This window comes from Centruroides vittatus, unplaced genomic scaffold (genome assembly GCF_030686945.1).
Source record: "Centruroides vittatus isolate TY-2023 unplaced genomic scaffold, ASM3068694v2 contig_10, whole genome shotgun sequence".
In the NCBI taxonomy this organism is placed as follows: Eukaryota; Metazoa; Arthropoda; class Arachnida; order Scorpiones; family Buthidae; genus Centruroides; species Centruroides vittatus.
Window position 1 is genome coordinate 419,449 of NW_027120658.1, and position 16,356 is coordinate 435,804.

The following is a 16,356-nucleotide window of genomic DNA, read 5'->3' on the forward strand; positions in this document are numbered from 1 at the left end:
GAGGAACATAGGTTCCACGAATGCCCTCACAGGGAGGAGGCGCCCAGGTGTATAAACTGCAACGAAGCTAACGACATGGTTAATAAGGGGAAAAAGATTAACACAGCACACAATGCATTTGACCAGAAATGCCCAACACTGCAGAAAATGAAATCAAGGGCCATCATGCAAACCAACTATGGACAATAATATCATTACAACAGCAAGTACAGCTAGCAATCCTATAACTGCAAACACCTGTATCACCCCTCCCCAGCACAATCTTCACATCCTCCAGGCCAATTTACAGAAAAGTAAGGCCGCAACTTCCCAGCTTGCCTTGGATGTCACTACCCTAAATATTGATGTCGCCCTTCTCCAGGAACCCTACACTTTTAAAAACAGGGTTGCCCTCTTGGGTAAATGCAGGGTTTTCGAGGCCATTTCTCAAGGACCTACCTTGGCTGCGGTGGCTGTTTACAACCCCCACTTAATTGTTCAGTTCCATCCGCAATTAAGCGGTACTTACCATGCCACGATTAGTATTCAGCAAAGCAACCTCAACTGCTACATCATCTCAGCATACTTTCCTCCCTCTGTCCCCATCCTCGGACCCCTTCAGGAAGTCCGAGACACTATACGAGCCTTAGGGACTGACCAGATCCTTTTGGCAGGCGATCTCAACTCTAAATCCCCTCTGTGGTTCGCTAAAAAGGAAGACCCACGGGGGACAATCGTCAGGGAATTTCTGGAGGAGAACCACTTCCACTCTCTCAACACCTCCCCCCTTCCTACTTTCTCTTCGGCCCAGGGTGAGAGTTGGATAGATGTCTGCATAGGGAACAATAGGATACTGGGGTCTGTTCACTCCTGCAAGACTCTGGACTACATGGTCCCTAGTGACCACAACTACATCCTCACAATACTTGCCTGCACCATTCCTCCTGCCATCTGCACCATCAGTAAGCACACAAACTGGGACCTCTACGAAGACTTGGTCAAAACTCTCTGGAAGCCTGACCCTCTTATCAACATCCAAACCACTGGGGAGCTGGACCACGCTATTGAAGAATTAACCCATACCTTACACATGGCATATCGGCTAGCCACTAAGGAGAGACTTCATACCACAAAAACAGCCTGGTGGAACTCGCACCTCCAGGATCTGAGGAAGAAAACAAGAAAAGCAAAAAGAGGCTACAGGAAGGCTAACGGAAACAGTAAGGAGGACCTACGTCAGGAATACTTAAAAATCAAAAAAGTGTACAAACAGGCCATAAATGAGGCGAGAACACAATCTTGGAAACAGTTTTGCAACAGGGTGGGTGAGAAAGGGCCATGGACTATACCGTACTATATAGCCTTTAACAAAACAAAAGCTGCACACACTCCCTGCTCGGTCAAAAAGGAAGACGGGAATTATACCAAAAGCATCGAGGAAACTTACAGTTATGTTCTTAATGCTCTCTTTCCTGACGATAACCCCAGCGAAGACACTCAGTACCACGATCACATCAGGACGTGCAGCATGACAGAGGATAAACAAATCACTGACAAAAATTTTTCAATGACAGAAATTGCCACCCTTTTCAGGAAAATAAACAACAGGAAGGCGCCGGGTCCAGACGAAATTACCGGACAAATGGCGAAAGGGGCTCTTAGGGCAATCCCAGCCCACCTCCTGGTAATTTATAACAAATGCCTACAAATGAAACACTTCCCGGACAGGTGGAAGGTGGCAAAAATTAGGCTGATACCGAAATGCGACAAGCCAAACACCCCGAATGACTACCGACCCATTTCGCTTTTATCGATAATGGGGAAAATTTTGGATTCCCTTATGGCTAGGAGGCTCCAACATCATTCAGAACTCAACAACACCCTTCACCCTCTGCAGTATGGGTTTAGAAAAAAGAAAGGTACAAATTTGGCCCTCCAGGAACTAATCAACAGCATAAAGGAGGCTAAGAAGAAAGACCAACATACTCTGGCTGTAGCCATAGACTTTAAGGGGGCATTTAACCATGCCTGGTGGCCGGCCATCATTCTGGCCTTGAAAAACATAAATTGCCCTTCTAACATCCTTGGGCTTTATAGAAGCTTTCTCACGCACCGGCAAGCACAGTTGGGCCCAACTGGCAAGATGGTCATCAAGCAGATTACTAGGGGATGCCCCCAAGGGTCGAGTTCGGGCCCCCTACTTTGGATAATACTATACAATGGTCTTCTTCACATCCAGGATAAGGCTCACTCCAACTTGAAAGCCAAAATCATAGGGTTTGCAGATGATACCCTTATCCTGATGAACCACAGGAATCAAGAAGTTATTCAAAGCGGAATGAATTCCCTGCTGGACAACATCCAGGACTGGACTGTCAAAAACAAATTAATCATCAACACCAATAAGTGTGCTTGTATCGTATTCCCAAGGAAGAAACCGCTCAATAAAAAGCCATCAATAAAAATTCGGAATGAGAGAATCAGGTGTACAGACATAATCAAATATCTTGGAATACAAGTCGACAGCCAATTGACCTGGTCGCCCCACATGGACTATGTAAAGCAAAAAGCGGTGACCATGTCGCACGCTCTTAGGTCCATTAGCAGGAACCTTTGGGGCCTCAGCCACAAAAGTTCTTCTCTTATTTACCATTGTGCGATCGAGCCGGCTGTCTTGTATGGCGCCGAGGTTTGGGGATATGCTACCCGTAGGCAACAAATCAGTAAAAAACTCCAAACAATTCAACGCTGCTGTCTCATTACTGTGTGTCGGGCCTATCGGACGGCCCCGACCAGTGGGCTGCAAGTGATAGCCAACACCGTCCCTCTCGACCTCAAGGCGGCTGGTAGATACTGGTTATTCCAACTCAAGCACTTCCCTTCTCACCTGGTCACCTGCAATACTACTCCGCCTCAGATTAAAACCATAGCTGAAAACATTCTCAAAAATGGTATCGATAAATATAATGATTACAGTCTAGTGCACCCCGCCACCGTGCCCCCAGTGGTGGACATTAACTCTGGGATTCGTGAGAAGACTTGCACCACTATCTACACGGATGGGTCGAAAGGCCCAATGGGTGTAGGGGCTGCCTTTGTGCACCTCAACAACAACAGTAGGGTGATCCATCAGGCGTATTTCAAATTAAGTCCATTCTGTACGATCAATCAAGCCGAGAGCCTGGCAATCTCCAACGCATTGAAATACGTCCAGAGGACAGTTAAACAAGGAGCCAAGGAAAAGATAGCCTTGGTTAGCGACAGTAAGGTGGCGCTCCATCAGATCCAGGCACTAAACACAAATCTAAAACTTATTAAGGACATCACGCTTATGACCAACTTGCTGGAAAAGAAAAACATTAACATCTCTTTCCATTGGACCAAGGGACATTCCGGAGTACTAGGAAACGACAAAGCGGACTTCTTAGCAAAGAAGGCCATCTGTAATATAGCGGAACCTACCTTCTCCTTCGTCCCACTCAGCTGGGTCAAAGCTCAGCTCCACGAATTCACTATCAGTAGGTGGCAAGAAAGGTGGGCCACTGGTTCTACGGGAAGGAGCACTTTTGACTTTTTCCCAACCATCGAAGAGAGGAACAAAGCGAACCACTACACTCCTGACTTCCATACAACGCAGTTCATCACTGGGCATGGCGGCTTTAAACACTACCTTAAACGTTTCTTGAACAAAGGCAACGGAATGTGTGATTGCAAGAAGGGGAAAGAAACACCAGAACATATACTGTTCCACTGCCCAGTGTACTCTACCCACCGTGTCCAGCTGAAAAGTGTCATGTACTCCCAAGGGTTCCATTGGCCCTGTCAGAATAAGGACTTTCTCTTCAACAAGAAAACAACAACTGCCTTCAAGACCTTCATCTACAACACAGGGATCACATCTCCGAACTTTCATCCTAGTACTAACCAGCGCTCCAGTAGGCGTCCCTCCTCTGATCCTGCCACATAGATCTACACGCGGCTTTTTGTAATCCTGTGCCGGTTGTAAGTCCGATATGGCACCCAGGACCTTCCCAAGATGGGAACTTGTCAGCAAAGGTTGTCGCGAATGCTTGCTTTTCGTGTATTGTCGTGGTATTGTTCTGTTATGTCGAGCCCTGGGGCTCTCACCGGGTGTTCGTCTTTGCACCCACGTTCGGCTTCTTAAAGGCTATCTCATTGTGTTCGGTTTATCGGGACCGAGTGTTCTGTCGGGCGCCTCTTCACTATCGGGCTCTGTTCTCCCACTTTGGGGATGTTATGTTCTCATCTGGGGAATGTTCATCACGCGACCTTTCTTGTACCCCTGAACCTGTAGTAAGTCCTACATAGTACTCAGGGTCCCCCAAGACAGTGGTTCGTCAGTTTATGTTCATCTGCCACCTGTGCTTTACTCGGAATTCCATGTAACGGCGTTTGCTTCGTGGTGTTTTTCGTCCATTCCGAGTTGGTGTTTGTGTGCTACCTCTCCTTCGAAGGAGCATTTTGTTCTTGTTTTAGTTAAGTGTACTGTAATTGTCGGGTTTCATCTGTCACCTCCAATTTGGAGCACCCACACTGTTCTCTGTGGGCCTAGGCCCACATTTTGTAAAAGCTTATCTTGGCATTCTTATCTCTGCCCGGTACTTACCGCTCACGGCCCTCTCTTCACACTTTTCTATCATCCTTGCCCCATCTTCCCCCCCCTCTTCCTCTTCTCACTTCTCTTCTAAGGCTAAGCCATAGGTACGGCCTTCTAAACTTTTATAGTAGTAGTAGTCTACCACAACATGAATGACCAGAGTTTACCAGAAGATTTTGAAATTTGTTTATTATACAGAATCCCATATGTTTGTATACTGCAATTTCCAAGGGTTGCCAGTTGTTTGATACAGGGAGAGGTTCATTACAGGAAGAATTTAGAATTAGAAAATTTCCTGTATTTGTTTATCTGCTTAGAATTATTAAACTACATCTATAATAAATGTATTAAATATCACATACACAATTTTTAAAAGTATATTTAAAATCTGCATTAAAATATAAAACTGTTAAATATGCAATACTTACACCAATAGGAAGACAAGAAATTCCTACAGCTTCAAGTTCTTTGACAATCCCTGCACTGCCAATTAGATAAACTAATTTATCAAAATTAAGAGATTTTAAATAAATTGCAACACACAAGGATGTGGGAAACATTTCATCCTATAACAAAAATTATTGTGAATATTTCAACAACAAAAGTGCATTAAAAACATGAAAAGAAAAAAAATTCCTATTTCATAACTACAAGTATTAAATATAGAGAAATTATAAAACTTTTTAAATTCCAACAAAAATATTTATGCAGCAAAATTATTGAGATGCTTTTAAGCATTACTGATCATTTACCAAAAAAGATTTTTTAACAAAAAAATTAAAAATACATGTTATTCATGGTTATGCTAATTGTAACATTTTTTTTTTTCAAAACATTCAAATGAATTCTAAAAATATACATTCGATTTTTTCTTTTCTCTGGAAAAAGAATGAATGAATGACTCCAGGAATTAATTATAATGAAAACATTTCTAAAAATAATTCTGGTATCCTAAACTAAACATTCATATTATTTATTATCTAATTGGAATGGTTCAGAAAAAAATAAAGATTTCTCTTTCTTCATATTTATGTATACAGTATTAATTTTTTAGTTAAAGAAAAATCCCCTGAATTTCCCTGAAAATCCATAGTTACACTCAAAACATTTGGAACAATATTTACTTTAAGTGTAAATTTGACTCTTCTAGCCTTTTACCTAGATAAAATAATAATGCATTACCTTCAAAATTAACTAGAATAATTTATCAAAATATTTTTAAATTATGTTTAATAATGTCACAAAAAGTGTTGGAATTGAATTCTTTGTTTACAGAATGTGGAAATTACACAGAAGAGAAACAAAAACTAGAACAACTAAAATTAACAAACAGATTACCACTAAAGACAAGAAATAGAAATTTCTGCTTTGGACTATTTGAACCAGAAAAATTCCAAAATCAAATTGCATCACAAGTACATTCACTGTTTTAATATGTATATATTTTTGTAAATAAAAAAAATCTAAAAACTGTATTAGTGTTACTGTTAAGTAAATTTAATTAACAAGTACTTTTGACCTTATGTAACCATATTATTCAGGTAACATGATGAATGGTACATTATGAATGTAGAGATAGGACACTTTCAAAATTGCTCTTTGCACAGGAGCATGAAACAAAAATACAAAATTATATGCCATTACAAAATTAAACATGATATATGATGGCAATGGCTAACAAAATTAATAGAATTAATATACACAGAAATAATAAGAATATAAATGCACAGGTGCCGCCTTTATGTATATGCCAAGATTTTAGGAAATTTGGATATATACTGCCACTGGCTCCCAATCCCATATTGAATAGGATACTTTTCAATGATAGAGATGGGGTTACACTTTTTGAGAAGTCTAAGTTTACACTAAATCTTTATAAAATCTACTAACTGGCTCAAATTTATTATATATAGGTGCCAGAATGCTCAGTGTTCATCTAGCAGAGCATCACAAAGATATTAAACATGAGAGATGCTCAACAGAGCTAGCCAAAAGATTGATGGAATATAACTTTGATCCTCTTTGGTCACATGTTTTGCTGGTAAAACACTGCCAGGATAGAACAATCTTTATCATACGGGAGTCTCTGTTTATTACATCAATGTTTCCATGCAACTCTCACACATTTGATATTCCAGAGTTATGGGTTGCACTGTTCAACTTGCTAAAATTGTAGGTCACAAAGTTGTGACAAAAACATACTGGCTCCAGTGTTTACATTCTGTTTAAATTTTCTTTATATTCTTATCAATTATTTCTGTGTATATTAATTCTATTAATTTTGTTAGCCATTGCCATCATATGTCATGTTTAATTTTGTAATGTCGTATAATTTTGTATTTTTGTTTCATGCTCCTGTGTAAAGAGCAATTTTGAAAATGTGTCCTATCTCTACATTTATAACGTCCCATCCGTCATGTGACCTAAAGATGATTACATAAAGTCAAAAGTACTCATTAATTAAATGTACTTACCAGTAACACAAATATAATTTTTAAATTTTCTTTTATTTTTAATAAGTGTTGTTTTTATCTCATATTTTTATTTTTTAAGTTTTTGCTATAGTCATCTAATTAGTCAAAGGCCACAGCAGCAAAAATCCATTTCAATATAATTTTTAACCTTTAATATTTCTTATTTCCTTTATGATTAAGATAAATTTATTTATGTTCATGTAATCAATTTATGTAATTTTACATTATTATTATATTAACTTTCATTCACTAAAGTATTGTTCAATTACTCCAACTGTTCCTCAAATAGGTCTTATAAGAACTACTTTATTACTAAAGAACTGTAAATGTAATTATAATGACATGACATTGTAATTAGTATACATACTGAGAGTATTGTCTGCATGAAGAACAAAAATTATCAAAGTTTTAAAGCCAAGCAACTGTCGGATGACATTGAGCTAAATTTCCACAATTTTATTTAATTACTAAATTACGGCCAGCTGAGTGCCATGGATAGAAGTTTATAGGACAAGGGTGCCAAAGGTGTCTCCAGTCAGCACTGTATGAAACTGAGGATGGTTATATCACATTTAAATAGGTTGGAAAGAAGAGATCGGACTGTAGGCTTGGGTAGCATAACTCGCAATGCATCTGCATAGCAAGAGGGAGTTGTGGGTTTGAGTCCCACTCTGGGCCAATTCTTTTCTTCCAGAATATTCTAAATTACTTAATAAATATTAATTCAATAATAATTATTAAATTTAATAAATGATGATGCCTAATGCCTCCCTCTAGTGACAAATTATTTAGTAATTAGTTAAATATAAATCACAGAAAAGTAGCCTGACATAATCTGAAGGTTGTTTGGCTTTATAAATTTATCGGGTTTCATGATGTATGTTTATCAAAGTTTTATTAGTGAACATATATTTATCAAACTTATTCAAGTAAGGGGTCATTCAAATGTCTTCATCAATTTTAAATGCTTTTTGACTAACTATTGCCTCCCTTTCGTATTTTGTCATCAATTTTTAAACACTACCTCTGTGCTGATGTCACACTTAATCTGATGTCATCTCCTAATATTAAAATCAAGCATTTCTATAAAACAGATCTACAGTACATTAATTTATTCCTAACAAGGCAAGATTAATTTTAAAAAATAAGTCAATAAAAAAATTCACTGATTTATCAGAGAGTCTGACAACATTGCACTAACTCAGATATTTGTTATATGTTATAAACTTGTATATCTTTCAGTGGTATCTTTATCTATATTCTGTATCAATAAAGGATAAATTGTTGTATTATCCTTTTACATTAAAAGTTCTACTAGAGCACATCCAACAGTATATTTAGTACAGCACTTCTATAAAGTACAACTATTTAAATAAGCAAGAACTTGGCATATGATCATTAATCAACTATCTACATAATGATTTTGGTAAAAAAAATTATTTCAAATAGGAAATGTTTTAAGAATCTTTAAGATATCCTTATTCTACTGAAACCCACCCCACCTATCAGAATGTGTTACAAAACATTTTACATTGTACTGGGGAGGGGGCTGATATAATATTTGAATGACAAAAATCTCAATAATTAAATAAATACCTAACAAAATTTTTATTAAGTATTTATTTAATTTAATTGCTTAAGTGATTTATATTTAAGAGTTACTTAAGTAATAATGTCATTGAAAATAAATTAATAAAATGATAATTAAGTGAATAGCAATTAAATTTGATTTTTAAGCTTTAAAATTTGCTCGCCAGATGGTTAAGACAATAAAGACACCAGTCTACCACTCTGGGGACTCATGGGTTCTCCATCTGGATTTAATCTTAGAATTTGTTTTGTGATTGTCCATCCCAGATATGTCAAACCCTGTGCCTCACCACCTTGACATTCCATTGTAAGCCTAGCTGAACTCACAATGAGTCTGGAAAAAATGGCCCTTAGTGTTCACAGGGTGGAAAAAACCAAAAATAAAAGAAAGGTTTAAAACTAATATATTTATATCATAAATTTTATAAATTTAAAACTAATCTTTATATCTATCTATCTGTTGTTAATTTAATAAAACTATTAACTCAATGATACAGTTATTTCTTATGTAAAAAATAAATTTGAAAATTTAGTATTTTATAAATAATTCAAAATTAAATTACAAGTACTTTTGTTAAAAAATAATAAAACTTTAATAATCAATTTGATATCTTACCACAGAAGCAATAAAACCTAATTTTTCACATTTTTTTACATAATCTTCTTTAGTCTTAGTGCTGTTATTTGTAACATATAGTATTTTCTTTCCCTTTAAAATAATATAAAAGCTATGTTTTAATAATTTAACACAACCAAATAAAACAAGGAAAATTTAGCATTTATATTATTAATATATTTTTAAAGTTTTATAAATTTATTTTAAATAAAATTTATATGTTAAACAGTTTATTAAAAATGGATAAATGAGCTAGTTTAAAATAATTTAAAATTTGACAATTTTTATAAATACATTGCTCATCAAAAGTTAAGGATGGATCACAAAAAGTTAAATAAAAGCCTATATAGCATAACAGCTTAATGAAAACTGGTGTATAGGTATAATTTAGTATGAAAATTAACATTTACCTCTTAAAATAATGCAAAACATACATAAATATGTAAATGAAATACTGGCATCTTCCCAGAGTGATATTTTTGCTGAAAGAATACTGTAGATAACAAAGAACAGAAAACAGAATTGTTACAGTGCAAACAGTACATAATCATGTCCCAAAGATGATGTTTACCGGATTCAATAAGATAGAGAGCCATTGGAAAATTGGAGGCCAGTCAATCAATTACCGAAGTACAGTAGTCACCACTGAACTTAGACCAGGCTGCAGATAACATGCTATCCAATAGATGGGTTTAAAAAAAAGTAGCTTTGATTCATCGCATGAATGTTTTACATAATTTAAAGCAAATTTACAGTAATTAATCTTTATATTTGCTAAATATCAACTTGATATCTTGCAAGTTTAACAAAATTGAGCCAGTCAAACTTGAGTCACAGGCTTAAGAAAACAGACTGCTGCATCACCCCCATTGATGGGTGATGCAGCAGTATGTTTTCCTGCATAGACCCCTGCATATTTAATATTTTTGTTGCATCACTTTTTGCTGCTAAAACACGTTTCGTACATTTCGGCTGTTGATTAGGTGTTCACATTCATCTGCCGTCATGGAATACCAGATAGTTAGGGTGGAAGCTTTTAGACCTTCAATTGTCCGAGAGCATGTTTATTGCAAACGTCTTTTCATAATGTTCCATACATTCTCAATTGGTGAAAGATCTGAGCTGTTGGATGGCCAAGAAAGAACTTTATGTTCTTTTCTGCAAATTACTGTTTTGTTTTTCTGTTTGTATGACACGTGGCCCCATCCTACTGGAAAATGCAAGTTCTATTTGGATATAGCTTTGCTATGGATGGAAGTAAACACTTTTGTGGAATGTGAATGTATTGCTCTGAAGCAAGTGTTCCATCAGCAAATGTCAATTGATCATACTACAGGCACTCATATACCCCCCAAACCTGACAGGAAACATCACTTAGTGATTTAACAACAATGGATCATTAGCTTCATTGGCAGATCAAATGACACATTTGCTTTTCTCTGTTGCTGATAATTAAAATTTTGATTCATCAGACCACAGAATTTCATGCCACTTTTGTTGAGATCAGGAAAGATGTTCTTTGGCCCACTGTACTCATTTCTTATTTGATATGCTGTTAGCAAAGTTTTTCACATGCTGTAAAAATCCAGAAATGCATTTCTTGCAGTCATTGCATATTGTCAAAACAGTTACATTCTTTCTAGTTGTATCATTTCATTCCATATTGTAGTTACGTCCAATGCTGTGGAACAGCAGTTGTTTTTTACGATTCTTTTCAAATTCCCACCATCAGTTTTTGAAGTTTTTTGCTGATGTCCAGCAGCTCTGTTAGGTATAACATGGCTGTGGTTAGCCATCGTTGATCAAATTGTATAGAATGATCCAGATTTTGATAGGAGTCCAAAGCAAAACGAGGTGTTTTGGATGCAATCTTCTGCTACTGACATTTGCTTAAGAAAAAGAAATCGACCAATGAAACTACACGACTTCATCGCAAAAAACAAGAATTTCAGAAGAGCTAGGTCCTTTGTCACAAAAAATTAACTTTACATTTCTGTGTGCATATGTTTGTGTGTTATTTAACATATATTATTATGCAAATTGATATAAAAATAACTTAAAATCATAGTAAAATTTGCTTATTTTTTGGTTGCGTGTTCCCCTATCCCTATTTACTCTATGTTAAAATGGTCTCGTTTAATGCTGTTTCGCTTAGCGCTTTGTCGTCTAAGAACACATCCCCCATGTTAAGTAGGATCTTACAGTATTTGATAACTTACATTTAATACAATATCAATGAAACATGGTTATAACTTTGATATAGTTATTACATCAACAAAATTGAGTTTGCCTCGGGGGACGGTGACGTAAACACCTCATAACGGAATGGTCTTAAAAAAGAAATGTAACACCTGATGAGGGGTGCAAAATAAACGGAAAAGATTGCACCCGAAATGCATAGTGAAATAGAGAATAATGTGAATAAAACCCAATAGTCTTTGTCTCTGATGAAATGCGGTACAGACGAAATAACTACGGTTAAACCAACTGTGAAGTTAAATCAATTAATCTATTGAAAAAAAGAAAATTTTCAAGGGAAATTGATACTTAAGCAATATATACAAAAAAACCGCACCATTAAGTCTAATACTTATAGAAAAAAAATTGAGTTTATTTAGCAGTAATTATCTGTATATTATTTTACTTTGTTTTACTCAAAATATAATTGTGTCAGTGGCGTGCTGTGACATTTGATGACAGGGTAGCTGTGTTTCTGTAAGAAGCCGACTTCCAGGGGCAATCAGTTAATTGCGCATCAGTGATGGTCTAGAGCAGGAAGGGGCAACCTGCGACCTGCATTCATATATTTTACAGCCCGCGACACATAAAATGTGAATAAATATATCAATTTCCTAGCTTAAGGAAGTATGCAGCAAAAATTCAAACACTATTTTTTTATGTATGTACAACTTATGTACGTGAATTGTTTTTCCTGCAACGAATTTAGTAAAAATTAAAACAAGAAACCGGCTAACAGACACATCAAAAATAATTTAAAACTAGCAGTGACGAATATTTAACCAAATATTTCAAATATATTACGTTTATATCAGTTCCAGAAGCTAAATTAAGTATACCTATAATAATTTATAATTATCTATATATATAAAAATGAATGTATGTCTGTCTGTCTGTGTGTGTTTTTGTCCTTCGTGCATTACCACACCATTTATCCGATTGCCATGAAACTTCAGGAAGTTGTTTAATACACTCCCGCAAAGGTTTGTGGCATATGTGAAGACCACCATTTTCCCCTTTCAAAAATATATTTATATATGGATTAAGGCTTTTATGTCCAACAGATGGCGCTAACTTCCAACGACCTAAGTTTGCTTTTCTGTGAGGCATTATGCTTTTCTGTGAGAATGGACTGAAGCAGATCATTTTCTATCTATCTATATAAATAAAATATAACGTTCGTTTGTTCCTACCGATTCCTTTGAAATTTTGACACAACGTTGCATTCGAATACGCACATGTTTTTATATAATATACATGTCGATAATTCCTCCCCACTGTATAATTCCTCCCACTGGGGGGAAGATGGACAGGATTATGGCTTACCATGAACAACTTGGCTTCTATTATACTATTTTATATGCGGTTTTTTGCGTTTTAATTGCGTTTTAATAGGTTACGTCAACAGAATATATACTAAAAAGGGATTTTTCGATATTTCCTTGTAAGGAGAAGAACAGGATTAAGGCTTACTGTGAAGAACTCTGCTTTTATTATACTATTTTAGATGCGTTTTTGATTGCGTTTTAATAGGGTACGTCAAGAGAATGTACTGTACACTAAGAAGGGATTTTTTGAAATTCACCCCATGGAGGTAATGTTATAATTTATAATAGATACATTTTGAGCCACAACAACGCGTGGCCGGTGTAAGGAACTGAGTCCGAACATTATTTTTATTTTATTATTATTTCCGTTTTATTATCTTTTGTTTGGGGTTTATGTTTATTTAGGACGAAGGTTCCCCACCACTCTCTTGTTAGTAATGAAAAATGAAGATAAAACAACTCACGGAGAAATAAGCGCCATAGGAAACATCTTGCGCACTTGCGCTGCCTGGCGGAAGTAACAGTCCGCAGAAAAAAAAATGGAGGGGGAGTCCCCACAATCACTAGTAGAGAAATACTTGATAAACCGTCTTAAACATCCCAGAAAATTATGATAAATATTTTGTAAACGGTTTATAAGCTTTGTCGGAAACTTAAAGCTGCCAGAACAGAAAGTTAATGTTAGCAACTAAGTATGTAAATAAGAGGAGTAACCCAGCTCAAGTGTGACGTCACCTCACAGTATAAAACCCGTACGTTAACCAAAGAAAGAGGCGAGTTCCAAACCGAGGTGAATTCCAAATCGAGGCGACTTTGAGAGAGAGGTAGATTCGAAAGCGAAGTATTTTCTGATAGAAGTCCAGATTGATAATTGGACGATCCAAGGTGTTAAAGAGGAGTTCGATTGACGATTTGACGATATCGAAAGGATTGAGGAAATAGTTTTCTTCGTATAGTGAGGTGACGGATAGACGTTTAATTAGTAAGAGATTTTGTTCATAGTTTCTAAGTATTTGATTTGTCGAATTTCAAAGGGGAATTACTATTAAGTTAAGCTAAGTAGCTAAGTTTATTGTCGGGTTGACTTGTTGATTTTCGTTAATAAATTTTGTTTGGAATTATTGACATTTGTACGTAGTACGTTCTAGTTATTAATTAAATATATTTGAACTTTTGATTTGACTTGGTATTTATCGTTATTATTACTAATCTTTCGGTGCACGCTTAAAAGCCCAGGCCTGGCAAACTAATCTCGAATCCGCGTAAAGTACCCGTTAGGTTAACGGAAGTTTCACCGACCGTAATTATAGTCGGTTTCCTAAGATACTAAAATTAAGTACTTTACACCGGGTCAGCTAGTATATGAATAAATAATTCTGATTTACCAACATTTTTTTTTCTCTTTCTCTTGTATGCGGCCCGCATCAGTTCAAAAGTCTTAAAATGCGGTCCTTACATAGAAAAAGGTTGCCCAACCCTGGTCTAGGGTCCATTCGTATTCATTCGTTCGATAAGCCAGTAAAAACTGTAGACTTCTCTAAATGTATTTTTAATATCACAATTACATTCCAAATCACTAGCCACGATACAAGGGCTAAAATTAAAAATAAATTATAAAAACTTACTCGGTGAAATAAAATGTGCAGTGGTTGTAGTACATACATGGTACAATATATTGTTCCATTGTATTAATATATTTTTAAAGAAAATTATAATTAAATGTAGCTTTGTAAAGAAACATACATAAAATTAACATAAAATAGTCTTTACTTTTTAAATTTTAAAACAATCCACTTAGTCAAATAGCTCGATACAAGTGGCTAATGGATGAAATTAGAGACGGTCCAGGTAGGTGTGCAGTGCATGCGTGCCAAATCCTGAGGGTGCCGATACTGGTCAATGTCAAATGCTTCCTGTCGCATCACTAATGTACCTCAAAGAATGCGACATGGTTGTTGTAAATTTTAAACATTTCTCAGCTGTTAAAACCTAAATATGTTAAACTTAATACTAAGTAGATTGTCCGTCATTTGTTTTCTAACTAATTCATTTTAGGACCAGGGGCCACAAAAATTTCCAAAATTTACAACTTTTTACTCACTCTCATTGAACTAGAAAAATTTCTGTTTTTATTATCTAATATTACGAAGAAATCAGTCCCCACCGTATTCGACTAGAGATTGGTTCGGTTAAGCTTTTGTTTAAGTAAAATTCTGGCTCTTTCGGCAGGGTTTTATTTATTTCTCCAATTCCCTAATCCCTTAATTATTTAATTACTTCTTAAGTAGAAATAAGTCAAAATTGGTTACTTTGTACTTGAATATTTGTCGTCTTGGAAAAAAGTGGAAAGACAAATATTTATGACAACGGATATATAAATCATAAATTTAAGGAAAATAAATTCTGAAGCTTTTTTGTACCTTGTGCATCTCATTCATTAAATTTGGTTGTAAATGATGCTGCCAAAGTAACAGTTAATTTTTTAACATTGTACAAAAATTGTACACGTTTTTTCCTACATACACTTATAGATGGGACATACGAAATCATAATATCACTGGTTTAACATTGAAATCCATAAGTAATATAAGATGGGAGAGCAGAATAAAAATATCAAATATTTTAATGGATTTTTTAAAACTTTTGTCAACTATACAGAACTATCATAAAAACATACCAGTAAATTCCTATTGGTTGGGTTAAGTTATAAATGTACTTATGATTCACAAAATCGGGCGAGGGCGACCAAATATCTAGCAGGCAGGTGGCTAACAGCCCAGAACCGGTCCGGGATAGAATCATTGGAAGCGTTATACATGTGTAGCTTCCACCAACTAAACCATGAGGTTGGTGCTCTGTAAAGCGCATGTGCTAATGCCTATAATCTGACTGCTTGGAAGCTGACTTGGTTTTGACAATACAGCACTTCCATTCCGCCACTGATATTCGAATATACAACAGCAATGTTATCGTTTATTTCACATGTAGTATAGAAATTTGTAATAAGATACATAATGCAATTATAATAAAATATTAATTTTAATTAATTCAAACTACATTCAAAAATGAAAATTTATATTTTAGAAAATACAAGGGAAGCGGCACTTCCACCGCTTCCAATGATGGCACGCCACTGAATTGTGTACTATTAGAAAACTTTTTTCGTTAGAATAAAATACATCTAAGAAAATTACAGGTCAGTAGGGTCAGAATGCTTTTACAAAAAGTGCAAAAAGCACAAAGTATTTTACAGAAAGAAAAAACAAAAAATATCAAGAACTACTGAGCTAAATGGAAAATAAAAATGCCACCTACAACAAAAGATATATTGTGAATGTATACTTGTTATTATGAACTTATTCATCAAATCTAAAAAAAAAAATGCGTTTTTAATATTAATTTTTTTAACTTTTAAAGTAATTTTCCTTTAAAGATTAAAAAACAGTTATGGTAAACAACGAAGAAAAATTTCTAGTGCACAATACAATAGAAAACCAAATTTGATTATGTTTA

The 16,356-nt window shown here is 35.4% G+C and overlaps 1 protein-coding gene across 2 annotated transcripts in view; it reads right to left on the reverse strand.

Moving 5' to 3' along the window:
- Positions 1 to 16,356, reverse strand: part of LOC136968727 (uncharacterized protein KIAA0930 homolog) — a 112,746-nt gene that overhangs the window by 91,807 nt on the left and 4,583 nt on the right. For both annotated transcript variants that reach the window (XM_067262825.1, XM_067262775.1), the window contains exons 3-4: positions 9,278 to 9,370; positions 5,026 to 5,163 (exon numbers count right to left, since the gene is read on the reverse strand). In XM_067262825.1, the coding sequence (XP_067118926.1) occupies positions 5,026 to 5,163; positions 9,278 to 9,370 (231 nt within the window). The remainder of the gene's footprint in view (positions 1 to 5,025; positions 5,164 to 9,277; positions 9,371 to 16,356) is intronic.